This window comes from Choloepus didactylus, chromosome 8 (genome assembly GCF_015220235.1).
Source record: "Choloepus didactylus isolate mChoDid1 chromosome 8, mChoDid1.pri, whole genome shotgun sequence".
Taxonomy (NCBI): Eukaryota; Metazoa; Chordata; class Mammalia; order Pilosa; family Megalonychidae; genus Choloepus; species Choloepus didactylus.
The window spans coordinates 11,616,087-11,642,485 of record NC_051314.1 but is presented as its reverse complement, the minus strand read 5'-3'; the positions used below and the strand labels follow the sequence as shown (position 1 = coordinate 11,642,485).

The following is a 26,399-nucleotide window of genomic DNA, read 5'->3' as shown; positions in this document are numbered from 1 at the left end:
CTGGGTGAGGTTCCCTAGCCTCAAGTAAATCATTAAGAGCTTGCCATTTTTGGAGCCCAAGATGTTTTTCCCAGGTTCCTGTTTGTCCTGTGCTTTCCCTGCAGGGCTAGCTTCATCAAGGTGTTTTCCACAATGTCCTTACTGGAGATCAAATGTCCCTCCTTCTCAAATGCCTTTTCTTCTTTCTCTATCTGGTAAACCCATATCCTTCCACTGAGATACAGTGCCTATGGTATATTTTTCATCCCTCTGTTATAGCTCTTATAACACTGTGCAATAATTTGTTGTTTATTTATCTGTCTCTCCCCACCATTAGAATGTGAGCTTCTAAAAGGAGGAAGTCTGTCTCTTTCATTCCTGTTACAGAGTCTAGCACAGTGCCTGGTAGCTACAGCTGCCATATCTGTGAAGCTTGTTATGGTTGAGTATAGTTTTTAGAGATGAGGAAGCAATGAAAGACATATTTTTAGAAATGGAATAGATAAAAAGAACACACTGAAGGTGACATTATTTTATGCTTGAAAATCAATAAAAAATAGAGTTATCAAAGCAATTTGGAAGTTTCACGACTGAAAAACTAAACTCACAAATCATTAGTATTTTCTTTTTTAATATTTGGGACATACAATTAGGAAGTTCAGTGAAAAAAGCTTACACACAGGGACAAAATATCAAAAGCTTGGGAATTAACTCTGGAGAGATGGTATACTGTAGTGGCAAAGGGGGCAGGCTCCAGGGCTCTAGAATCAGAGTGTCTGGTCTCAAATCTCAGCACTAACATTCCGTAGCTTTTTTGTAACCTTGGTTAAGTTATTTGATTTCCCTATGTTTGGGTTTCCTCATCTGTTAAATGAGGACAGTGGGTACTTGGTAAATGTTAGCTATTATTATTAACTAGGGAATGTGGGACTTATTCAAATAAAATTTAAAACATGAGTGGAAACAATGTTTTGCTTTCGCTTCAGAAAACTATCATACAGGTGACAATATGCACAAAGTAAATGTGCTCATGTGATGCAATGCCCATTCAACTCCCAGGGGGATTTCATTGAACTTGATAAATGGATAAACTCACCTGGCAGATTAAATATATAATAATACAAGAGGATGGTTTATAAACGAAAGACAATATCCTCACCCTTTTTAAAGCTCTTATAGAAGAATAACTACCAAAAGACAGAGTATTGGATAAAATTTTTAAAAATATTAGTGAAATTGAATAGAGATCCTAAGACATAAATAGTGAGGACAGAGACTCATGGCTGTTGTGATGCTTTCCCTGAAGGTAGGGTTTTCCTGGGTGGGTGTGCTTGATTCTTGCTGTGCCACTGCTTGATTATACAGGGACCTTCTGGAAGTTCTGGAAGAATTTATGGTAAGAATCTATGCGTTTCCATTTAAGGTAACTGCACACTCTTGGCTGTTTGGACTTTTGAGCCACATTCAGCAACAGTCAAGCCACCTCCTCATTAAAGGGGAGAAAGCAGAATTGGTACCCAGGTGTCTCTGAACAGTATCAGAATCTCAGCCTCTGACCCCCTCCCCTGTACCGTGTCCCAATCCATTTAGGAACAGTCACTTTCCTGCAGAATCCTTGCTTTTAATTTATGATGAGAATGATCATGATGTTTTGACTCATTAAAATGCCAATCATTAATAAACCCGCACAGCAATCCTATGTAGCAGTTGTTATCCTAGTTTACAGAATAGGGCAGATATATGACATGCCCAAGGTTGCAAAGTTTATAGGTAATGGATCTTGGATTAGAAACCAGGTCTGTCTGATAATGCCCTTACTTTTTTCTTTAAAGCACGTATCTTGTCAACTTGATAGAATCCTCACTTGGAAATGTTTTCTGAAAAAGTGTTATGGTATATGCTCTCCTAGATCATGAATAGCCAAGTGAGACACAATCTCTGCCCTTAAGAAGCACGCTGCTTAGAACAATGGGCGTGCATATTTTTTATCTTAGATCCTGGAAGCATTGTTGGTCACACATATAACCTTGTGGTTAATACTCTGTTAATTATTGGGTGGATAGCTGCTGTACATCTGACTTAAAAGAGTAAACAAGTCCTGATTTGTTAACTGTGTCTTCTCAGCTGCCAGAGGAGCTCCACTCAGAACTATAAATTACTGGTATGGCCCTCCAGGAATGTATGTGGTTGTTTCTGGGCAGGGGAACATGATGTGCACTCCACAGACGCCTTGTGCAGGTAAGATATGGCTGGGCGGTTCTTCTTGGTAGCTGGAAGATATACCAGGGTCCCAAGACTTGCCACTGAAGACTCACCTCCAAATCTCCTGCAGGAGAAGCAGGAGAGGTTTAGGAGGTTGGAAAATGGTTGAGTCCAAGACTTTATTTCTACAATGTAACCCAGGGGCAAGTCAGCAAGTGACTGGCTTTGGTTTTGGGCTTTCTTTAACTTTTATGTACAAACATGAAACAAACCTGGGCAACTCCCATTAGTGGGAAGAATCACCAGCTTACCACCTGTTTTGGTTTCCTTGGTTGCTGTAGCAAATACCATGCAGTGGGTTGGCTTAAACAATGGGAATGTATTGGCTCACAGTTCTGAGTCTAGAAAAAGTCCAAATCAGGGTGTCTTTACAGTGATGCTTTCTTCTTGAAGACTGGCACTCCACCAGTGATCCTTCGTCCTGGGCTCCTCCACATGGCAGTGCATATAGCAGCCTCTCTTGGCCTCTCCCTTCTCTTCCATGTCCCACTGACCTTCAGCTCTTGTTTCCTGTGGTTTTCTTTTTCTCTGTCTGAATTTCATTTTGCTTATAAAGGACTCCAGTAATAGGATTAAGACCCATTGTCATTGAGTTGGACTACACCTTAACTAAAGTAATGGTTATCAAAAGGTCCTACTTACAATGGATTCATATCCACAGGAATGGATTAAGTTTAAGAACATGTTTTCCTGGGGTATATAACTCTAAATCACTAAACAGTCTGAGCAGAAACTTATGCTTTTTCCTGCTTCTCCCTACCCTTCTCACACAAGCATAGCCATCTTGCCTGTGTGATGCTCTCTTCAACCTCATGGAGGAACTCAAGCCTTGGGCTTCATGGTCTGTATTCTTTAACAGTTACCCCGTGCAGTTTTGCTCAGAATGATTAATGATTCTCAAATGTGGCCCACTATCTACTGGTGGGCCTCAAGAGATCTCTTGACAGACTGTCATGAGACCCCAAATGTCCTTTTTTGGGTTCTCACCACAGCATAATGAGTATACCTTGGGCTTTTAGTTTTATATGCAACTAAAGGCTGCTTCTTTGTTACCTCGATAGCTACCTTAGTTTTTAAAAGGTTACTAAAATCTAATGTCTATAATCTAAAGTAAGAGTTGCTAGGTTTTTAAAATTAAACATTTTATTTTAAGACAATTATAGAGTCACATGCAGTTGTATGTAATAATAGTGATCTCTTGTACCTTTTCCCCAATTTCTCACAGTGGTAATATCTGCATAACTGCAGTACAGTATCACAGCCAGGAGACTGACATGGATACAACCAAGATGCAGAACACTCTTATCATGGCAGGGATCCCTCATGTTGCCTTTTTATAGCCACACCTACCCCCCTCTACCTCCTTCACACCTGGCAACAACTAATCTGTTCCCCATTTCTATAATTTCTCAATTAAAGAATGTTATATAAATGGAATCTGACAGTATGTAACCTTTTGGGCTAGGCTTTTTTCACTCAGCATAATTCACTGGAAATTCATCCAGGTTGTTATATGTATCAAAAGTTTGTTCCTTTTTATTGCTGAGTAATATTTCATCATCTGGATGTACCAGAGTTTGTTTAACCACTCAGCAGTTGAAGAACATCTGGATTGTTTCCGGTTTTTAGCTATTACACATAAGGCTCTATAAACATTCCTCCACAGGCTTTTGTGTAAAGATAAATTTTCGTTTCTTTGGGATAAATGCCAAGGAGTGCAATTGCTGGGTTGTATGGTAGTCGCATGTTTAGTTTTTTAAGAAACTGCTAAGGTGTTTTTCAGAGTGATTGTTTCAGTTTACATTCTTTCATTTTTAATATGGTTTTATTGAGATACATTTAAACACCCTACAGTCATCCACAGTGTACAATCAGCTATTCACAGTACCATCATATACTTGTGCATTCATCACCAGAATCACCTTTTGAACATTTTTATTACTCCAAAATAAATAATGAAAATAGTAGTAAAAAAAAAAACACTCAAAATATTCCATTGCCCCTCATCTCACGCTATTTTTCATTTAATTTTTGTCCACATTTTTCTACTCATCTGTCCATACACTGGACAAACGAAATGTGAGCCACAAAGTTTTTACAATCACACTGTCACACCATGTAAGCTACATAGTTAACAATTGTCTTCAAGAATCAAGGCTACTGGGTTGCAGTTTGACAGTTTCAAGTATTTCCTTCTAGCTGTTCCAGTACATTAAAAATTTAAAAAGAGGGATCTATATAACACATAAGAATGCCCTCCAGAGACCTCTTAACTACATTTGAAATTTCTCAGCCACTGAAACTGTTGTGTTTCATTTCACTTACCCCTTTCTGTCAAGAAGATTTTCTCAATCCCCTGATGCCATGCCCAGGCTGATCCCCAGGAGCCATGTCCCCTGTTGCCAGGGAGATTTATACCCCTGGAAGTCGAGTCCCAGTTGAGGGGGACCAGTGAGTTCACCTGCTGCATGGGCTTAGAGAGAGAGAGAGGGCCACATCTGAGCAATAAAGAGGTTCTCTGGGGGATACTCTTAGGCACAATTATAAACCTCTCCTTTGCAGCAACAGGCTTCACAAGGGCACATCCCAAGATCAAGGGCTCATCCTACCAAACTGTCAGTCCTAGCATTTGCAAGAACACCAGTAACAAGCCAGCTGGGGAAGTCCAACCTTTCTGCATTCTTCCCCAATTCCCCAGGATTCCCTGCAAATATATCATCATTCTCTGCCCAAATTACTTTGGGATGTATTGGAATTTCACACTAAATTCCAATACATCCCTGTACAAACCTACCATCTCTCACTTCCTATTCAAAGTTCCATGTAATTATAGTATTTGAATAAACTGTACAAGTTATATTATTTAGTATGCTACAGAAAATATAGGTCCTGCACCAAATAAACATCTCATCTCTTCCTTTGGTCTCACACAGAAGTTGAAGTTTTAAAACACAGTCAATATTGTCCTTTACCCTTTGGTCTGATTTGCCTTAGTCCTAACCAAGTCTGCTTCATTCATATCTCTAACTGAGGTCTGAGCTCTTTTTCAGTTTTTTTTAAACAGTTACTGCGTGAGGTAATACTGACATTCACAGCTGCCAAGCTCTAGCTCTGAGTTTCGGGTGTCACACAGATACCCAAAGTTCCAGAGACCGACCAGGTCATACACAGCAAGCTCAGCATCTCAGAATTTAGAGATAACCATTACAACTCAGGAATAGATGTGACTGCTGCAAGAGCTTACAATCTAGGGACCATTACAATAAGCATTCCCCTGAGAAGCTGTGCTCTAAGACTCAATTCTCAGAGTCTCCACATTATAGTTAGTCCATATTCGTGAGGCATTATATTTCTTTTTGTTTCTGGTATACCTCACTCAAAATGCTATCTTCTAGATCCATTCACCTAGTTGTGTTCTCACAGCTTCATTCCTTTTTCCAGCTGCTCAGTATTCTATTGTATGCATACACCACAGTTCACCCTTCTGTCAGTCGATGTACCCATAGGCCACCTCCGTTTATTTCAAATTGTGAATACTGCCACCATAAACACCAGTGTGCAAGTGTCCATTCGTGTCCTTGCTCTCAGATCCTCCAAGTACATACCCCATAATGAGGTTGCAGGACCTTATGTCGCCTACATACTTAGCTTCTTGTGGAACCACCACACTGTCCTCCAGAAAGGCTACTCCATTCTACTTCCCCACCAACAGTAAATAAGTATATCTCTCTCGCTGTGTTTTCTCCAGCACTTGTATCCCTCTGTTTACATTTTCCCCAGCAATTTTATAGAGATATATTCACATGCCATACAGTCATCCACAGTGTACAGTCAATTGTTCACGGTATCATCATATAGTTGTGCATTCGTCACCACAGTCAGCACTTGAACATATTCATTACTTCAAAAAATTTTTTAAAAGAATAATAAAAAGATGAAAAAAATAAAATACCATACAGTACAATGTAATAATAAGGTCAGACAACACCACCACCACCAAAAATCCCATACCCCTCCTTTATATCCCCCCTCATAGACATTTGGCTATGGTATATTGCCTTTGTTACATTTAATGGAAGCATATTACAATGTTACTGTTAACCGTAGACTCCAGTTTGCTTTGATTATATTTTTCCCCAATGCCATCTTTTTTTCAACACCTTGCAAGGTTCACATTCATTTGTTCTCCTACATGTAACAACATTTTTATATTTGTATATTTAGTCTTCATCATTGCCTATTGAACATTTTATACTCCTTCAGCATCAAGTGCCTGATCTCTACCCTCTTTCTATCTGCTGACAGCCTGTTTCTCAGCTTTTGACTCTCAAAGTTTGCTCATTAATGTTAGTTCATATTAGTGAGACCATACAGTATTTGTCCTTTTGTTTCTGGCTAACTTTGCTCAACGTAACGTCCTCAAGGTTCATCCATGTTATTATATGTTCTGTGACGTTGTTCTGTCTTACAGCTGCATAATATTACATTGTGTGTATATACCACAGTTTGGTAATCCACTTGTCCACTGAGGCACATTTGGGTTGTTTTCATCTCTTGGCAATTGTGAATAATGCTGCTATAAACATCTGTTTACGAATGTCTGTTCATGTCTTAGCTTTCAGTTCTTCTGAATATATACCTAGTAATGGAATTGCTGGATCATATGGCAGTTCTATACTTAGCTTCCTGAGGAACTGTCACACTGCCTTCCAGAGTGGCTACACCATTCTACATTCCCACCAACAGTGAATAACTGTACCTTTTTCTCCACATCCTCTCCAGCACTTGTGATTTTCTGTTTCATTGTTAATGGCCAGAAATGATATCTCACTGTGGTTTTGATTTGCATTTCCCTAATACCCAATGAAGTTGAGCATCTTTTCATATGTTTTTTCACTGTTTTATACATTCCTGTATTTTTTATTGAGATTGTTCACATACCATAAAATTATCCAAAGATCCAGTGTACAATCAATTGCCCATGATACCATTATACACCTGTGCACCTGTCACCACAATTAAAATTTTTTTCTCAATAGGTATATATTTTTTCCCTATATACCTCTCTATTATTAACTTCTAGTTATAGTATCATACATTTGTTCTAGTTCATGAGAGAGAATTCTAATATTTGTATAGTTAATCACGGACATTGTCCACCACAAGATTCATTGTATTATACATTCCCATCTTTTAACCTCCAACTTTCCTTCTGGTGACATGCGTGACTCTGAGCTTACCCTTTCCACCACCTTCACACACCATTCAGCACTGTTAGTTATTCTCACAACATGCTACCGTCACCCCTGTCCATTTCCAAATATTTAAGTTCACCCTAGTTGAACATTCTGCTCATAATAAGCAACCACTCCCCATTCTTTAGCCTCGTTCTATATCCTGGTAACTTGTATTTTATGTCTATGAGTTTACATATTATAATTAGTTCATATCAGTGAGACCCTGCAATATTTGCCTTTATGTGTCTGTCTTATTTCACTCATTATAGTGCCCTCACGTTTTCTTCATCAACCCATTTCTTTTAAGATGGTTTTGATAACACATCATACATTCTGTTCTAAGTAAACAGTCGTTGGTTCCCTGTATAGTCACGTATTTATGTATTCAGCACCATCACCACTATCTATATAAGGACATCTCCATTTCTTCCATAAAGATGGAGGAAGAGTCAAAGAAGGCAGAGAGTCAAAAGAAAAAGAAAAGAGAAAGAGAAAAACAAAAACAAAAAAACAGAACTTGATAGCTAGAAAGCGACAAAAGGAAAGACAGCATTAACCTAAAGTAGAATAAAGAGTCAGACAACATCACCATGCCAGGTGTCCCATAACCGTTCCCCTATTCCGCCTCCCCCATATTCATTTAGCTTTGGTATATTGCCTTTTTTATATTAAAGGAAGCATAATACAATGTTTCTGTTAATTACAGTCTCTAGTTTACATTGACTGTATTTTCCCCCCAATCCCACCCTATTTTTAACACCTTGCAATGTTGACATTCATTTGTTCTACCTCATGTAAAAACATAGTTGTACCTTTTATTACGATCATTGATCACCCTGGGTTTCCCTGAGTTACACAGTCCCAGTCTTTATCATTTGTCTTTTATTGTGGTGTCCCATATGGTCCCAGCCTTCCTCTTTCAACCATATTCACAGTCGTCTTTGTTCAGTGTACTTACATTGCTGTGCTACTATCTCCCAAAATTGTTTTCCAAACCTCTCACTCCTGTCTTTTCCTTTCTGTCTGCAGTGTTTCCTTTAGTGTTTCCTGTAGAGCAGGTATCTTGTTCACAAACTCTGTCATTGTCTGTTTGTCCGGATAGTTCTGCCGGATATAGAATTCTTGGTTGGTGGTTTTTCTCTTTCAGTATCTTAAATATATCACACCACTTCCTTCTTGCCTCCATGGTTTCTATTGAGAACTCCACACATAGTCTTATCAAGCTTCTTTTGTATGTGATGGATCTCTTTTCTCATGCTGTTTTCAGGATTCTCTCTTTATCTTTGATGTTTGATAATCTGATAATGAAGTGTTTTGGCATAGGCCTATTCAGATCTATTGTGTTTGGGGTATGCTGCACTTCTTAGATCCGTAATTATATGTCTTTCATAAGAGATGGGAAATTTTCATTGATTGTTTCCTCTATTACTGCTTCTGCCCCTTTTCCCTTCTCTTCTCCTTCTGTGATACCAATGACACGTACATTTTTGCTTTTTGTTTTGTCCTTAAGTTCCTGGAGACATTGCTCGCATTTTTCCATTCTTTTCTCTATCTGTTCTTTTGTGTGTAGGCTTTCAGGTGCCTTGTTCTCCAGTTCCTGAGTGTTTTCTTCTGCCTCTTGAGAGCTGCTGCTGTATGTCTTCACTGTGTCTTTCATCTCTTATGTTGTGCCTTTGATTTCCATAGATTCTGCCAGTTGGTTTTCCAAACTTTCAATTTCTACCTTATGTACGCCGAGTGTTTTCATTATATGGTTCATCTCTTTTGCCATATCTTCCCTAAAGTTTATGAATTGATCTAGCACTTGTTTAAATTCCTGTATCTCAGTTGAAGTGTAAGTTTGTTCCTTTGACTGGGCCATAACTTCATTTTCTTAGTGTAGGTTGTAGTTTTCTTTTGTCTAGGCATGGTTTCCTTGGTTACCCAAATCAGGTTTTCCCAGACCAGAATGGGCTCAGGTCTCAGAAGGAAGAACTATTCAGTATCTAGTTCCCCTGAGGGTGTGTCTTAGAAAATTGGTACACCCTGTGATGCCTCAGGTCACTGTGCTTTTCTGCCCAGCAGGTGGCACCTGTTAGCCTGTAACTCCAGACTGGTGTAAGGAGGTGTGGCCCATGGCTGTTTTCCCCCAGGCTCTGGGGTCTGGTTTTGAATGGAAGGTGGGTAGTAGAGCTGGGACCCACCCCTTTCCTCTTAGAGAAGATAGATCCCCTAGGGAGAGATCATTAGCATTTCAATGGTCTCTCTCTGCCTGTGCTACCTCTTCCCCTGTCCCAGTCAGAGCCTTGGGAACTGAAAATGGCTGAGGCTCTCTTCACGAAGCCAAAAAAGGAACAGGAAGTCCCCTTCAGAGCTAGTCTGCGGCTACCCGCCCCCCAGCTCTCCAAGGTCAGTTGTCACCCAAAGCCTCTGTCTGCTTGTTGGGGATTTGTAGCTCATAGTGAGCAGTTCACACTTGCTAATTAAAACCCCAGTTGGAGCTCAGCTGAGCTATGGTCACTTGCTTGGAGAGAGCTTCTCTCTGGCACCATGAAGCTTTGCAGCTCGTACTGTGGAGGTAGAGGTCTCCCAGCTTGGATCTGCAGTTTTTACTTACAGAGTTTATGCTGTGATCTCTGGCATTCCTCCCAATTCAGGTTGGTGTATGATGAGTGGACGGTCACATTTGTCCCCCCGCAGTTATTCTGGATTATTTACTAGTTGTTTCTGGTGTTTTTTAGTTGTTTCAGGGAGACTAGTTAGCTTCCACTCCTCTCTATGCTGCCATCTTAGATCCTCTCCATTTGGATGCCTTTTATTTCTGTGTCTTGCCTAATTGCTCTAGCTAGAACTTCCAGCACAATGTTGAATAACAATGGTGACAGTGGGCATACCTGTCTTCTTCCTAATCTTAGATGGAAAGTTTTCAATCTTTCCCCATTGAGGAAGATGTTAGCTGTGGGTTTTTTTGTATATTGCCTTTATCACATTGAGAAAGTTCCCTTCTATTCGTATCCTTTGAAGTGTTTTCATCAAGAAAGAATGTTGAATTTTGTCAAATGCCTTTTCTGCATTGATTGATATGATCATGTAGTTCTTCTGCTTTGATTTATTGATGTGGTGTATTACATTAATTTATTTTCTTGTGTTGAACCAGCCTTGCATACCTGGAATAAATCCTACTTGGTCATGGTGTATAAATCTTTTAATGTGCTGGTGGATTCAATTTGTGAGTATTTTGTTGAGGATTTTTGCATCTATATTCATTAAAAAGATTGGTCTATAATTTTTTTTTTTTTGGTATCTTTGTCTGGCTTTGGTAATAGAGTGATGTTGGCTTCATAGGATGAGTTAGGTAGCTTTCCCTCTCTTCAGTGTTTTTTTTTTTTTGAAGAGTTTGAGCAGGATTCGTATTAATGCCTTCTTGAATGCTTGGTAGAATTCACATGTAAAGCCATCTGGTCCTGGGCTTTTCTTTTTTGGGAGCTTTTTGATGACTGACTCAATCTCGTCACTTGTGGTTGGTTTGTTGAGGTCATTTCTTCTTGAGTCAATGTTGGTTGTTCATGCTTTTCTAGGAAGTTGTCCATTTCATCTAGATTGTCTAATTTATTAGTGTGTATCTGCTCATAGTATCCTCTCATTATCTCCTTTAGTTCTGTCAGGTCAGTAGTTACGTCACCTTTTCCATTTCTAATTGTGTTTATTTGCATCCGTTCTCTTTTAATTTTTGTTAGCCTAGCTAAGGGTCCATTGATTTTATTGATTTTCTCAAAGTACAAACTTCTGTTTTTGTTGATTCTTTCTATTGTTTTCCTGTTCTCAGTTTCATTTCATTCTGCTCTAATCTTTGTTATTTCTTTCCTTCTGTTTGCTTTGGGGTTGGTTTGCTGTTCTTTCTCTAGTTCCTCCAGGTGAGCAGTTAATTCCTCAATTTTTTTCTCTTTCTTTTCTTTTAAAATAGGCATTTAGGGCAATAAATTTCCCTCTCAGCACCGCCTTTGCTGCATCCCATAAATTTTGGTATTTTGTGTTTTCATTTTCATTTGTTTCAAAGTATTTACTAATTTATCTTGTAATTTCTTCCTTTATCCACTGTTGTTTAAGAATGTGTTATTTAGCTTCCATATATTTGTGAATTTTCTGACCTTCTGCCTGTTATTGATTTCCAGCTTTATTTCATTATGATCTAAGAAGGTGTTTTATATAATATCAATTTTTTAAAATTTGCTGAGACTTGCTTTGTGACCCAACATGTGGTCTATCCTAGAGAATGATCCATGAGCACTTGAGAAGAATGTGTATCCTGCTGTTGTAGGGTGTAGTGTTGTATAAACATCTGTCAAGTCTAGTTCATCTGTCATACAATTCAGCATCTCTGTTTCCTTACTGATCCTCTGTCTAGATATTCTGTCCATTGATGAGAGCGGTGTATTGAAGTCTCCAACTATTGTAAAGGTATCTACTTCTCCCTTCAGTGTTGTCAGTGTTTTCCTCACATCTTTTGGGGCACTCTGGCTCAGTGCATAAATATTTATGATTGTTATGTTTTCTTGATGAGTTGTCCCTTTTATTAATATGTAGTGTCCTTTGTCTCTGTTAATTGTTTTACATTTGAAGTCTAATTTGTCTGATAGTAATATAGCTACTCTGCTTTTTTCTTGTTGTTGTTCACATGACATGTGTTTTTTTTTACCAACCTTTCATGTTCATCCTATTTTTGTCCTTTTGTCTAAAATGAGTTTCTTGTAGATAGCATATATCTGGGTCTTGGTTTTTAATTCATTATGCCAGTCTTTGCCTTTGTATTGGGAATTAAATGGGTTAAAATCCATTAACATTTAGTGTTATTACTCTAAGGGCAGTAGTTTCTTCTACCATTTTCTCTTTTGGCTTTTATATGTTGTATTAGTTAGGGTTCTCTAGGGAGACAGAATGAACAAGAGATTATCTAAATATAAGATTTTATAAAACTGTTTCATGCAACTGTTTGGTTGCATGAGTCCAAATTCCATAGGGCAGGCAGCAGACTGGCAACTCCAATGAAGATGTTCAGTGAACTCCTCAGGCAGCAAAGTGGCAACTCTGATGAACATGTTCGATGAACTTCTCAGACAACAAACTGGCTATAATGAACTCCTCAGGAAATGCTTCACTGGTCAGCTAAAGAAGAAGTGAAGGTCCTCTATCTTTCTCACTTAAAAATCTTCAACTGATTGGATTAAATCCAGCTGATTGCATTCTCATTGTGGATGACATGCCCTTCATGGGTGTAATCAGTCACAGCTGCAGCCAACTGACTGATGATTTAATAAACCAGCCTTCTGGTTTATTAACCAGCCACAAATGTCCTTGTAGTAGTGGTTAGGCCAGTGCTTGCTTGACCAGACACCTGGGCACCATCACCTGGCCAAGTAGACACATGAACCTAACCATCACATATGTCTTGTCTTATTTTTTGTCTCTGTCCTTTTACCCTTCCTGATATTGTTCATTTCTACACTCTTCTCCAAACCTGTATTTTCCTATCAGCCTGTAGCACTCGCTTTAGTATTTCTTGAAGCACAGGTCTCTTTTTCACAAACATCTTTAATCAGTTGTTTCAATTCCTGTATCTCTATTGAAGTATTAGTTTGTTCCTTAGGCTGGTCCATATTTTTGTGTTTCCTAGTATGTTTCATTATTTTTAGCTGTCTAGGCATGTGATTTTCTTGATTAGTCTATTCTGGAGTTTGTTTTCCCTCTTTTACCTACGGTTTTCTTGTTGGTTGACTTTGTTCTCTGTTCTTTAGCATGCAGTTCACCTTATTCTAGACCTCTAACCTAGCTTCTGTTTAGTTAATCAGAAGTTTTCACCTCTTCTTTTTCTTGTTCTTGCCCTGACTCGATGTATTTTGTGAGAGGGTCTCCCAGATACAATCTACCCCAATCAGATTTTCCCATTCCAGAGAGGCCCAGGTCTCAGGAAGGGGGTGTGAAGTTTCTCTGAGAATGAGATTCCTCAGGTTGTCAGACCCTCCTGTGAATCCTCTAGACTCTGTGCTTTTCCTATCCTGTCCAGCAGGTGGTGCTTGCCAGCCCACAGCTCCCCATCAGTGTAAAGAGGTGTGGCAGGTGCCTTTAATTCTCTGCAGATCCTGTCCCTGCCAGGGGTATGGCTGACTCAGGCTGGTTTCTGGTTTCCAGCCTCTGGGGTCTGAGTTCTCTGAGGGAAGCCCACCTCATGAGCTGGGCCCTGCCCCCCTTGTCTTCTTTGTCTCTCAGACCTATCTTAGTTCCACCCTTGCCTGGATCCAGGGACCAACTGCAAATATCTGAGACTTTCTGTAATTGTAATGAAGGACTTAGAATAGTTGTTTCAAAAAATTCCCCTTGCCTGGGGCAGTGCTGAAGCAGGAGTTCTGATGTGCTATTGAAAACTAAAAATATGAAGAGTCAGCGATCAAGAAAGAAGAAAAGAAAACCCTTTCCAGAACAGGACCCTAGCTCCCCAGATTTGGAAGCCAGAGCCCTATTTAGTAACAGTTTCTATGTGCTCCTTTTTCTTGGAGCCCAGCCCTTTTCCAGTATTCTGAACACTTCCGATTACAAGTCTCTGTTTTTTTTAGTTGTTGTTGTTGTCAGCCCTGCCTCCTCTCTGCTGGGGGTGGGTGGGGGGGACGGGGGGGATTCCTCCCAGCTCCTTTGGTTCTCAAGGCTGGTTTATCTGTGCTTGGAGCTTTTATTCAGCAATCCGAATTTGTTAATTAATTCTGCAGTTGGTGCTGGGTTGAGCCCCCTCCTTGCTCCCAGTTCAGATTGTTTCTTTTTCCCTTGGGAATCAGCTCCAAGATAGTCTGCTGTGCCTGGGGGAGAGGGTTGCCAGCCCCCTGGCTGGGGAAACTTACAGTTTTTTGCTGCAATCACAGGAGTTCCACCTGTTCCACATTGGTGTATGATGGGTGACTGACTTGTTGCAGAAATTCCCGAATCAACTGTTTCATACATTTCCTGGCTGTTTACCAGCTGCCCTATAGGAGTAGCCTGAGTGATTCATTTTTATCTGCATCCTCTCCAGCATATGGTGCTGTCAATATTTTTTTACTTTAGTCATTCTGATAGGCATATAATGATATCTCATTGTAGTTTTAATTTCCCTTTCCCTAATGGCTAATTATGTTGAACATCTTTTCATGTGTTTATTTGCTGTCTATATATCCTTTTTGGTGAAATGTTTCTTCATGTCTTTGGCCCAATTTTCTAATTGGGTTGTTTGTTTATTTTACTATGGAGTTTTGCGTTATTACATATTCTACATACTAGTCCTTTATCAGATATGTAGTTTGTAAATGTTTTCTCTCAGTCTGTAGCTTTTCCTTTCATTCTGTGAAGTTAAGTACATTGAAAATGTTGCTTAACTTTCACCACTCTTTCCAGAATATTTTCATCATCCAAAACAGAAATTTGTACCCATTCCCCACTCCCATCCCCACACCTGTAATCTACTTTCTGTCTCTCTATATTTTTCTATTCTAGGTATTTCACGTAAGTATGACCGTACAATATTTGTCCTGTGTCTGGCTTATTTCACACAACGTGATGTGTTCAAGGTTCGTTCATGTTGTAGGATGTACCTTTTTATAGCAGAATAATATTCCATTGTGTGAATGTACCACATTTTTTTATCCGTTCATATGCTCTTGGACACTTGGGTTGTTTATACCTTTTAACTATTGTGACTAATACTACTATGAACATTGGGATACAAATATCTGTTTAAATCCCTGCTTTCAATTCTTTTGAGTATATACCTAGAAGTGGGATTGCTGGGTCATATGGTAATTCTATTTTCAACTTTCTGAGGAACCACCAAACTGTTTTCCACAGCAGCTGCACCATTTTACAGTCCCATCAACAATGTGCTAGGGTTCGTATTTTTCTACGTCTTTCTCAACACTTGTTATTTTCTATTTTAAAGGTAATAGCCATCCTAGCTGTATGAAATAGTATCTCATTGTAGTTTTGATGTGTATTTTTAAATAGCTAATGATGTTGAACATCTTTTCATGTAACTATTGGCCATTTGTATATTTTCTTTAGAGAAATGTCTATTCAGATCCTTTGGCCATTTTATTTTATTTTATCATTTCCACTTTTATCTTTTTTTATTTAAAATTACTTTATTTACCAAACAAAAAACATTTCCAAACAAAACAAAGCAAAGCAATGGGAAAAACAAATATCCTGAAATGACTTCATTCCTTCCAATATACTCCTACCATACCAAGAGAAAATTAATCACACCTGAGCATTCCCATATCATTAAGATCACCCTCAATATCTTGTCCTTTGGCCATTTTAAAATTGGGTTGTTTGTCTTTTTTGTTGAGTTGTAGGAGTTCTTATATATTCTGGGTACTGAACACTTATCAGATATGTGGTTTCCAAACATTTTCTCCCATTATGTAGGTTGTCTTTTCGCTTTTGTGAAGCACTAAAGTTTTAATTTTTAATGAAGTAAAGCGTATCTGTTTTTGCATTTGTTGCTCATGCTTTAGATGTAAGGTCTAGGACTCCATTGCCTAATACAAGGCCCTAACATATTTTCCTATGTTTTCTTCTAGGAGTTTTATACTATTAGCATTTATATTTAGGTTGTTTATCCATTTTGAGTTAATTTTTGTATATGGTGAGAGGTAGGTGTCCAAATTCATTCTTTTGAATGTGGATATCCAGTTGCACCAGCACCATTTATTGAGAATCTTTTCTTTCCCCATTGAGTGGATTTGGCACCGTTATAGAGATCCAACTGGCTATACATGTATGGTTTTATTTCTAGACTCTCAATTCTGTTCCGTTGGTGTTACCCTTATGCCGGTATCACACTGTTTAGATTACTGTAGCTTTGTAGTACATTTTGGAATTGAGAAGTGTGACTCCTCCAACTTTGTTCTTCCTTTTCAAAATGGTTTTGGCTTATTTGGGACCCCTTTCAGTTCCCTATGATTTTGAGGATTGTTTTTTCCATTTCTGAAAGAACAAAACTTGCTGGAATTTTTTCCAATCCATGAACATGGGATATTGTTTCCAGTTTGGTAATGCTGCTGTTACACAAAATACCAGAAATGAATGGGCTCTTATAAAAAGGGGTTTATTTGGTTACAAAGTTATAGTCTTATGTCCATGCAAATGCCCAAACAAAGGCGTTGTGCCAGTTTGAATGTATTATATCCCCCAAACGCCATTATCTTTGATGTAATCTTGTGTGGGCAGACCTATCACTGTTAATTAGATTGTAATTCTTTGAGTGTTTCCATGGAGATGAGCCCCACCCAACTGTAGGTGATGACTCTGATTGGATAATTTCCATGGAGGTGTTGGCCCACCCATTCAGGGTGGGTCTGAATTAAATCACTGGAGCCACATAAATGAGCTGACAAACAGAAGGAACTCAGTGCAGCTGAGAGTGACATTTTGAAGAGAAGCTGCAGCCAAGAGGGACACTTTGAAGAAAGCACAGGAGCTGCAGATGAGAGAGTTTGAAGACGGCCATTGAAAGCAGATTCTTGCTCTGGAGAAGCTGAGAGAGGACAGATACGCCAAGTGCAACTAGGAGTGACATTTTTGAAGAACTGCAGCCTAGAGAGGAATGTCCTGGGAGAAAGCCATTTTGAAACCAGAACTTTGGAGCAGACGCCAGCCACGTGCCTTCCTGGCTAACAGAGGTTTTCAAGACACCATTGGCCATTCTCCAGTGAAGGTACTCGATTGCTGATGTGTTACCTTGGACACTTTATGGCCTTAAGACTGTAACTGTGTAGCCAAATAAACCCCCTTTTATAAAAGCCAATCCATTTCTGGTGTTTTGCATTCTGGCAGCATTAGCAAACTAGAACAGGCATCAACAGTAGGGTACCTGCACTGAAGAGCACTGATGGTGTCTGGAAAACCTCTGTTAGCTGGTAAGGCATGGAGCTGGCGTCTGCTTGCTCCTAGGCTGCGTTTCAAAATGGTGTTTCTCCAAAATGTCTCTAAGCTACAGCTGCTCTGAGGTCCTTCTGTTTGTGATCTTTTATAGGGCTCCAGTAAACTAATCAAAACCTACACTGAATGAGTGGGGCCTCACCTCCATGGAAATAATCTAATCAAAGGTATTGCCCACAGTTCGGTGGGTCACATCTCCATGGAAACAGCCTTATCCAGAGATTCCAACCTAATCAACACTAATACATCGGCCCCCACAAGATTGCATTAAAGAACATGGCATTTTGGGGGACATAAATCCAAACCAGCACAAATGTCTTTCTATTTATTTAGGTCTTATTTAATTTCTTTCATCAATGTTTTGTAGTTTCTGTGTATAAGTCCTTTACAACCTTGGTTAAATTTATTCCCAGATAATTTGTTCTTTTAATTGCTATTGCAAATGTCATTGTTTTCTTAAGTTTCTTTTCAGGTTGTTCACTACTGGTGTATGGAAACACAACTGACTGTTGCATGTTGATCTTGTACCATGCCACTTTGCTGAATTTATTGGCTCTAGTAGCTTTCTTGTAGCTTCTTTGGGATTTTCTATATCTAGGATCATGTCAGCAGAAAACAGGGAAAGTTTTATTTCTTCCTTTCCCATTTGGATGCCTTTTATTTCTTTTACTTGCCTAATTGTTCTGGCTAGAACTTCCAGTACAATGTTGAATAGTAGTGGTGAAAGTGAGCATCATTGTCTTCTTCCTGATCTTAGGGGGAAAGCACTCTGTCTTTCGCCACTGAGTATGATGTTAACTGTGGTTTTCATATATGCCCTTTATCATGTTGAGGAAATTCCATTCTCTTCCTAGTTTTCTTTTTTATCATGAAAGGATGTTGGATTTTGTCAGATCTGTTTCCTGCATCAGTTGAGGTCAATTGATTTTTCATTGTTTTCTTCTTTCATCCTCTTAATGTGTGTTACATTGATTTTCTTATATTGAACCACCCTTGTGTTCTATATATGTTCATTAGTTATAGTTAGTTTATAGTGTTGTTCAAGTCCTCTGTTTCCTTATTGATCTTGCCTAGATATTCTGTCAATTATTGAAAGTGGTATATTGAAGTCTCCAACAATTATTGTAGAACTATCTATTTCTCCCTTCATTTCTTTCAGTTTTTGCTTCATATATTTTTGGTCTTTGCTGTTAGGTATATATATGTTTGTAATCATTAATATTCTTGCTGGATTGAACTTTTTACCAATATATAATGTCCTTCTTTGTTTCTGGTAAACTTTTTTTTTTTTAACTTAAAGACTATATTTTTATGGCAATAATATAGCCACCCTGGCTTTTTTGCTTACTGTGTTCATGGAAAACTTTTTTCCGCCCTTTAACTTTCATCTCCTTTGTGTCTTTGTATCTAAAGTGAGTCTCTTGTAGATCACATATCATGTTTTTTCATCCAGTCTGGCAGTTACTGCCTTTTAATAAAAGAATTTAATCTATTTACATTTAAGGTAATAGCTGTTAAGGAAGGACTTAAACTTTGCTATTTAAACAGAAATGTTATAAAGCAATTAGAAAACAAAATATATTTGTTCCTTATGTATCTCATTACTGACTTTTTTCTTTTAGTTGATTTTTTGTTGTGTACCATTTTTAAGCAGTTTTATTCACACACCATACAATCCATCCAAAGTATACAGTCAGTGGTTCACTATAATCAGAGTGGTGTATGCATCACCATAATCAATTTTAGAACATTTTCATTGCTCCAAAAAGAAAATATATATTGTTTTCTTCTTTTAAATATACTGCTTATACCCTCTTATTATTAATACATAGCCTTGATGTGGTACCTGTGTTTCAATTGAAGAGAGAATATTGAAATATCACTGTTAACTATAGTCCATAGTTTACATTAGGTATATTTTTTCCTATATTCCACTCTATTATTAACACATTCTAATAATGAAATACATTTGTTCTAGTTCATGGAAAAACATTCATATATTTTCACTATTAATCACGTTCATCATCCACAGTAGGGTTCACTATGTTATACAGTCCCATGTTTCATCCTCTAGCTTTCCTTCTAATGACATATAAGGAGCCTAAACCTCCCCTTTCAACCACAATCTGTATTGTACCATTTTGATTCTCTTCTTTCCTTTTCTGTATAGTTTTTAGTAATTTTCTTAGTGGTTGCCTTTGTGATTATAATTAAGATCTTAATATTTGGTTTGATTAATACCAACCTAGTTTTGGTAGTGTACAAATGCTCTACTCCTAGTCATTTCCATCCTTCTCCCTTATAATGTTATGGTCTCAGCTTACATGTATGCCCATCCATAGATATTAATTATTATTTTTCACATTTACCTTTTTAAGTTATGTAGGGAGGAAAAAACTGTTACAAAAAGTGTAATATAGGATTTTTAAAAAACATTTTTATTGTGAAATATAGCATATATACAGAAAAGTGATCATTTTCAAAGTACAGTTTAACAGGTAGTTATAGAGCAAATTTAAAAGTATGTTATGGATTACAGTTCCACAATTTCAGTTATTTCCTTCTAGCTGTTCTAATACAGTAGAGACTAAAAAGAAATATCTGTATATACTGTATATCAGTAGTCATAATCCTTTGTTAAATCCTATCTTGTCTTTTGCTACTCCTACAACCACTTTTTTTAAATTATGAACTTTAACATATATACATAATACTGATAACTTTCAAAGTAAGATTCAACAAGTAGTTAGAGAGCAAATTTCAAAGAATGTCATGGGTCACAGTTCCACAATTTCAGCTATTTCCATTATTGTAAAATATGTCATACATATAAAAAGATGTTAATTTTTGATGTACAGCTTGACAAGCAGTTATGTACTTTCTAAAATTGTTATGGTTTACAGTTCCACAGTCTCAATTCTTTCCACCTTATGCAATATAAGGTATATACAGAAAGGTGAAGACTTTCAAAGCACAATTCAGTGAGTAGCTATAGAGAAAATTTCAAAGGATGTTATAGGTTACGGTTCCACCATGTCATTTACCTCCTTCCAGCTATTCCAACACCCCAGCATGTAAATATATATATTTATATTTATATTTAAGTTTAACCATTCATAGACATTTGTTAATATTATCTTGTTTGTTGCTACCCCTTTCTCTCATTTAATCTCTTTCTCCATCTTCAGGGGTGTCTAAGCAGTGAGCACCCTAACTTGTTCATACTGAAAAGTAATATCGACAGTATGGGGATGGGGGCTTCATCTGATTGTTGATCTTAAAGAGGCTAATATAGAATTTTATATTTACTCATGTTGTTGTGCTCTTTATTTCTTCTTATTGCTTCAGGTTACTATCTAGTGTCCTCCAATTTCAGCCTGAAGGTCCCCCTTTAGCATATCTTGTAGGGCAGGTCTTCTAGTAATGAACTCCTTCAGTTTTGTTTATCTCTAGATGTATTAATTTCTCCTTCATTCTTGAAAGAGATTTTTGCTTGATATATACTTTGATTTTACTTGACTGACAGTTTTTCTCTTTAAGGACTTTAAATATGTCATCCCACTACCTTTCTGGACTTCCATGGTTTCTGATATGAAATTGGCTGCTAATTTTAGTGAGTATGCTTTGAATGTGAAAGTCACGTCTCTCTTTCTGCTTTCAAAATTCTCCCTTTGTCTTTGGATTTTGACAGTTTCACTATAATGTTTTGGTGTGAATCTCTTTGAGTTTATTGTGTTTTGAATTTATTGAGATGCTTGGATGTGTATATTCATGTCTTTCATCAGACTGGGAAGTTTTGACCATTATTTACTCAAATACTTTTCTGCCCCTTTCACTCTCTTTTTTCCTTCTGGGACACCAGTGATGCATTTGTTGGTATGCTTGATGGTGTCCCACAGGTCCTGTAGGCTTTGTTTATTAAAAAAAATTTTTTTTAATTTCTGTTCCTCACACTGCATAATTTCAATCATCATGTCTTCAAGTTTGCTGATCCTTTCTTCTTGCTCATATGTGCTGTTGAATCGTTCTAGTGAGTTTTTCATTTCAGTTATTGTACTTTGCAGCTCCAGAATTTCTGTCTGTTTCCTTTTTATAATTCCTGTCTTTTTGTTTTATTCAGACAATCTTTTCCTAATATCCTTTAGTTCTTTCTTCAGGGATTCAGTTTGCTCATTGAACATAGTTAAGACAATTGATTTAATGTCTTTGACTAATAATTCCAATGTATGCGCTTCCTCAGGCATGATTTCTGTCAAAAGATTTTTTCCCCTGAGAATTGGCCATACTTTCCTGTTTCTTTTATGTGTTTTTTATTTTCTTGGTGAGAACTAGATATTTGGAGTATTATGTTGTAACTGTAAATTTAAGTCTTCTACTCTTCTGATATTGCTGTTTTTTTTTCTTGTGGGCTGGAGCCATCAGATATGACTTTTCCAAACTATTTTTGCTTCCAAATGGGGAAAAGGAAGGAAAAAAATGATTCTGTGTCTTTAAGACTCCTCTGCTGCAGTTGCCTGTAGGAGTTGAAACAATGACTGCTCTCCATGGAACTCCACAGTTATCAAAAGCAATGACCAAAAGCAATGTCCAGCAGTCACACCACACACCCGCAGGTTTTGAAAGAGAAGTTCCTTATCACCCAGCCTGACACCAGCAAGTCTCACAAGCAGTCCCCACAGCTGCATGCCTTGTGGTTGGGTGATGGGGGTGGGTGGCCAGTTCAGAGAAATTGACGTTTGCTAATGTTACAAAAATTTACCAGCCTCTTCAGCTAGCTCTTCCTGGATTCTGCAAATGTGAGTTCCAAAGTAGTTGATTCTGGAATAATTCCTACCAGTTCAATGGTTGTTTTGGTGGAAGGACCAATTCCTAAAGCTTCCTACTCTGCCATCTTCCCGCAGTCCTGTTCCTTTCCTTCACTTTTGAAGGATAATTTACCTGGATAAGAATTCTGGGTTGGTGATTTATTTTCTTTCAGCACTTAATATATTTCACACTACTATCTTCTTGATCTCATGCTTTCTGAGAAGACTGATATAATTCTTATTCTTGTTCCTTTATAGGTAAGATGTATTTTTCCTCTGGATCCTTTCAAGATTTTCTCTTTGAGGTTGATTTTCTGTGGTTTGAATATGGTATGCCTAGATGCAGATTTTTGGTATTTTTTCTGCTTGGTGTTCTTTGAGCTTCCTGCCTCTGTAGTTTGGTGTCTTTCATTAATTTTGGAAAATTCTCAGCCACTATTAGGCTTCAAATATTTCTTCTTTTCTCTCTTTCTTCTCCTTCTGGTATTCACATTATGTGTGTGTTATACCTTTTGTAATTAATTGTCTCACAGTTCCTGGATATTCTGTACCATTTTTTTTTTCATTCTTTATTCTCTTTGCTTTTTAGTTTGGGTTGTTTATAATGTCATATTTTCAAGTTCATTGATTCTTTCTCTGGCTGTGTCCAATTTACTGATGAGCCCATCAAGGGCATTCTTCTTTTCTGTTACAGTGTTTTTTATTTCCAGAATTTCCTTTTCATTCTTTCTTGGAGTTTTCACTCTCTGCTTACATTATTCATCTGTTGTTTCATGTATACACTTTTCCCTCTAGAGCCCTTAGCATATTAATCATACTTATTTTAAATTCCTGGTATGATAATTCCAAAATCTGTGCCGTATCTGAGTCTTGTTTGGATGCCTGCTTTGGCTTTTAAGACTGTTTTTTGCCTTTTAGCATGTCTGGTAATTTTTTGTTGAAAGCAGACGTGATGTATCAGGTAAAAACATCTTAGGTAAATAGCCCTTTAGTGTGAGGTTTTATGTTTATCAGGCTAGGAGTTAGACTGTGTTTACTGTTTGCCATATCTGTAGGTGTCATAAAATAAAATTTCTTCTAGTGTTCAGTTTTTATTTTCCCTGTTGAATTTGTGTTTCCCTAGAGACTCTTTAAAGAGAGTCTGAACCTTGCAGCTATTTCAGCTTAATCTACTATTATTCAGGAGTGCTGTTGATTTGGTGGTAAGATGTGGGGACAAGAGAAATGTTCTGTATTCCTATGATTAGGTCTCAGTCTTTTGATGGACCTGTGCCCTGGGCTGTGACTTTCACCTCCTATATTAGGTGAGATAGGAAAGCTACAGTGGCTGTTGTTGCATATTTTTTGCTGACTCATGTTGGTTAGGCTCTGGTAAAACCTACTTTGGTTAGGTTCTAGTAAAACTCATGTTGGTTAGGCTCTGGTAAGATATTTTCCTGTAAGAGTAGGTCTTTGTTAAAGAAAACAGAATGTTCTAAGCATATTTCAAAATGGTTACTTTTTGCCTCCCCCTGCCAGAAGCATGAGGGGAAATTTTCTCCAGACTTCATCCTGAGAACTTGGTGGGACTCTTGAGGTAAAACTCCTAACCTTGGGCTCCCAGCAGTTTTTATCCCTCAAGCTAATCCTTTCTTGGCCTCCAGTTGTTAATTACCCTTTAATTGTTCCTACCAGTTGCTGGTTCCAGTGGTGTCTTTTGTGGTTCTCTGACTTCACCTGTTTTTCCACTTTTCAGATTGGCAATTTCCCTGGTGAGACCTCAGTTTTCTAAGAAGAGTTGTTGATTTTTGGTTTGTTCAGCTCTTTTGTTGTTGTGAGGATTAGAGTAATGACTTCTAAGCTCTTTACATGTTGGACTGGAAATGGAGGTCTTCACTATTATGTTTTATCTTCTTTCTTTTCATTTCTTCCTTGTTTACATTTACCACTAAAAAAATTGGTAACTAAATTTTTTTCTCTTTTCATTATAGCGGTCCCAGTTGTTATCTATGGAGCCCCACCTGCAGGATATGGAGCCTTGCCTCCAAGATATGATGCTCCACTTCCAGGATATGGAGCTCCACCTCTGGTATATCAAGCCTCACCCGCAGGATATCAAGCCCCACCTGGGGGATATCAAGCCCCTCCTCCAGGATATCAAGCCCCACCTGCAGGATATCAAGCTCCACCTATGGGCTATGAAGCCCCACCTGGGGGCTATCAAGGTCCCCCTCCAGGATATCAAGCCGCTCCTGTAGGATATGAAGCCCCACCTGGGGGATATCAAGCCCCACCTATGGGATATGAAGCACAACCTGAGGGATATGGAGCCCCACCTGCAGGAAATGTGGCATCACAGTCTCCTGGAAATGAGGCTTCTCATCCTTCTACCTCATCTTCTCAGGCCCATTCTCCACCTTCGAAGAAGTAAGCTTTGAAGATTCATCAAGCAAAGTGGCATCCTAAAATTCATGTCAGGATGGAGAGGAGAACTCAGGTATGTGATCATACCAGGGTATATCCAGGATAGTTCTTTCCAGCCCTTGGAAGGACAATCTTAGAAGGATGGTGAAGCTTTTCTTCCAAGCCTAGATTTGTTTTTAATTTTAATTTTAATAAATTTATTTTTTTATTAGAGAAGCTGTAGGTTTACAGAAAAATCATGCAGAAAATACAGAGTTTCCGTAAACCAAGCCTAGATTTTACAAGTAGAGTCAACTCTTGTTTGCTGTGCTAATGGAGTAGAACCACAGGGATAATTCTCTAATACTTTAGTTGACATTGGGCTACATTTTTTAACATATTTTGAATTTAAGTGTGGAAAAAGCTTACTTCCTCCCCACCCCTTTCTCCCATTCAAGAGACACTTGTTGTGCTCAGCTTGATGTGCACTAAGATACATTTTAGAAATATCAAGTTGAATACTCAGTTCTTTAGCACAGTATTATTTGTACTAATGGATCAATCTAAATTTCCAATTGTAAGTGGAAGTTTCATAAATTATGGTACATCCATACATTGGAATGTTATGCAGCCATTGAAAATGATATATTGAGGCAATAGGACAAGAAACTTTTAAAAATACATTTTTATTGTGAAATTTAACACATATACATAACAGTGATAACTTTCAAAGTATGATTTAAGAAGTAGTTAGAGACCAAATTTCAAAGAACGTTATGGGTTATGATTCTACCGTTTCAATTAGTTCATTCTAGCTATTCTAATACCCTGGCATTAAAAAAAAATATTTATGTAAAGATTCAGTATTCATAATCCTTGTTAAATCCTATCTTGTCTGTTGCTACCCCTTCCTCTCGTTTAACCGCTTTCTTGATCTTCAGGGATGTCTACACAGTGACCAGCCTAACTTGTTGATATTGGAAAGGGGTGTCGACATTATGGGGAAGAGGACTGCATCTGGCTGTTGTTCTTAAAGAGGCTATTGCCTCTGAGTGTTAGGACTTGTTTGGCATGGGAACACTCTGGTGGATTTAAGTTTCTGAGAGAGAAACTTAGTGAGTGAAACTTTATTATAGAGTCTCAGATAGGGAACTAGGCATTTGAGGACTACTGTTGGTTAGAGCATGGCATACTGTGGCCATTTGGGATATCTAGCTGGAGCTTGCATAAGAGTAACCTCCAGGATAGCCTCTCCATTCTATTTGAAATCTCTTAGCCACTGTAACCTTATTTTGTTACCATTCTTTTCCCCATTTTGGTCAAGAAGGCATTTTCAATCCATCGCGGCCAGGGCCAGGCTCATTCCCAGGAGTTGTGTCCCATGTCTTCAAGGAGATTTGCTCCCCTGGGAGTCATGTCCCACATATGGGGGAGGTTAATGAATTTATTTGCCATGTTGGGCTTAGAGAGAGAAAGAGGCCAAGAAACTTTTGAAAAGAAGTTCAACTTTATTTGTTTTAGGGAAATGTAACTTAAAATGAGAAACCGTTTTTATCTCCACAGATTTAAAAACATTTAAAAGATTGAAAAACTTAGGAATTGAGAAGGATGGAGGGAAAAAGTAATTTTTATACATCATTAGTGGGTATATAAATTGGCATAACTTTTTAAAGTACAATTTTATTGAGAGATATTCACACAGCATAGAAACCATCCAAAAAGTACACAATCACTGGCTCACTGTATCATCACAGGTGCATACAGCCCATGATCAAATTTAGAACATTTTCGT

General features: G+C 38.0%; 1 protein-coding gene across 1 annotated transcript in view; it reads left to right on the top strand.

The window, feature by feature from the left end:
* WBP2NL (WBP2 N-terminal like) overlaps positions 1-24,635 on the top strand; it is a 31,831-nt gene extending 7,196 nt beyond the window's left edge. The window contains exons 5-6 of the mRNA XM_037847336.1: positions 2,104-2,217; positions 24,196-24,635. Coding sequence (XP_037703264.1) covers positions 2,104-2,217; positions 24,196-24,635 — 554 coding nt within the window. The remainder of the gene's footprint in view (positions 1-2,103; positions 2,218-24,195) is intronic.
* The last annotated feature ends 1,764 nt before the right edge of the window (positions 24,636-26,399 follow it).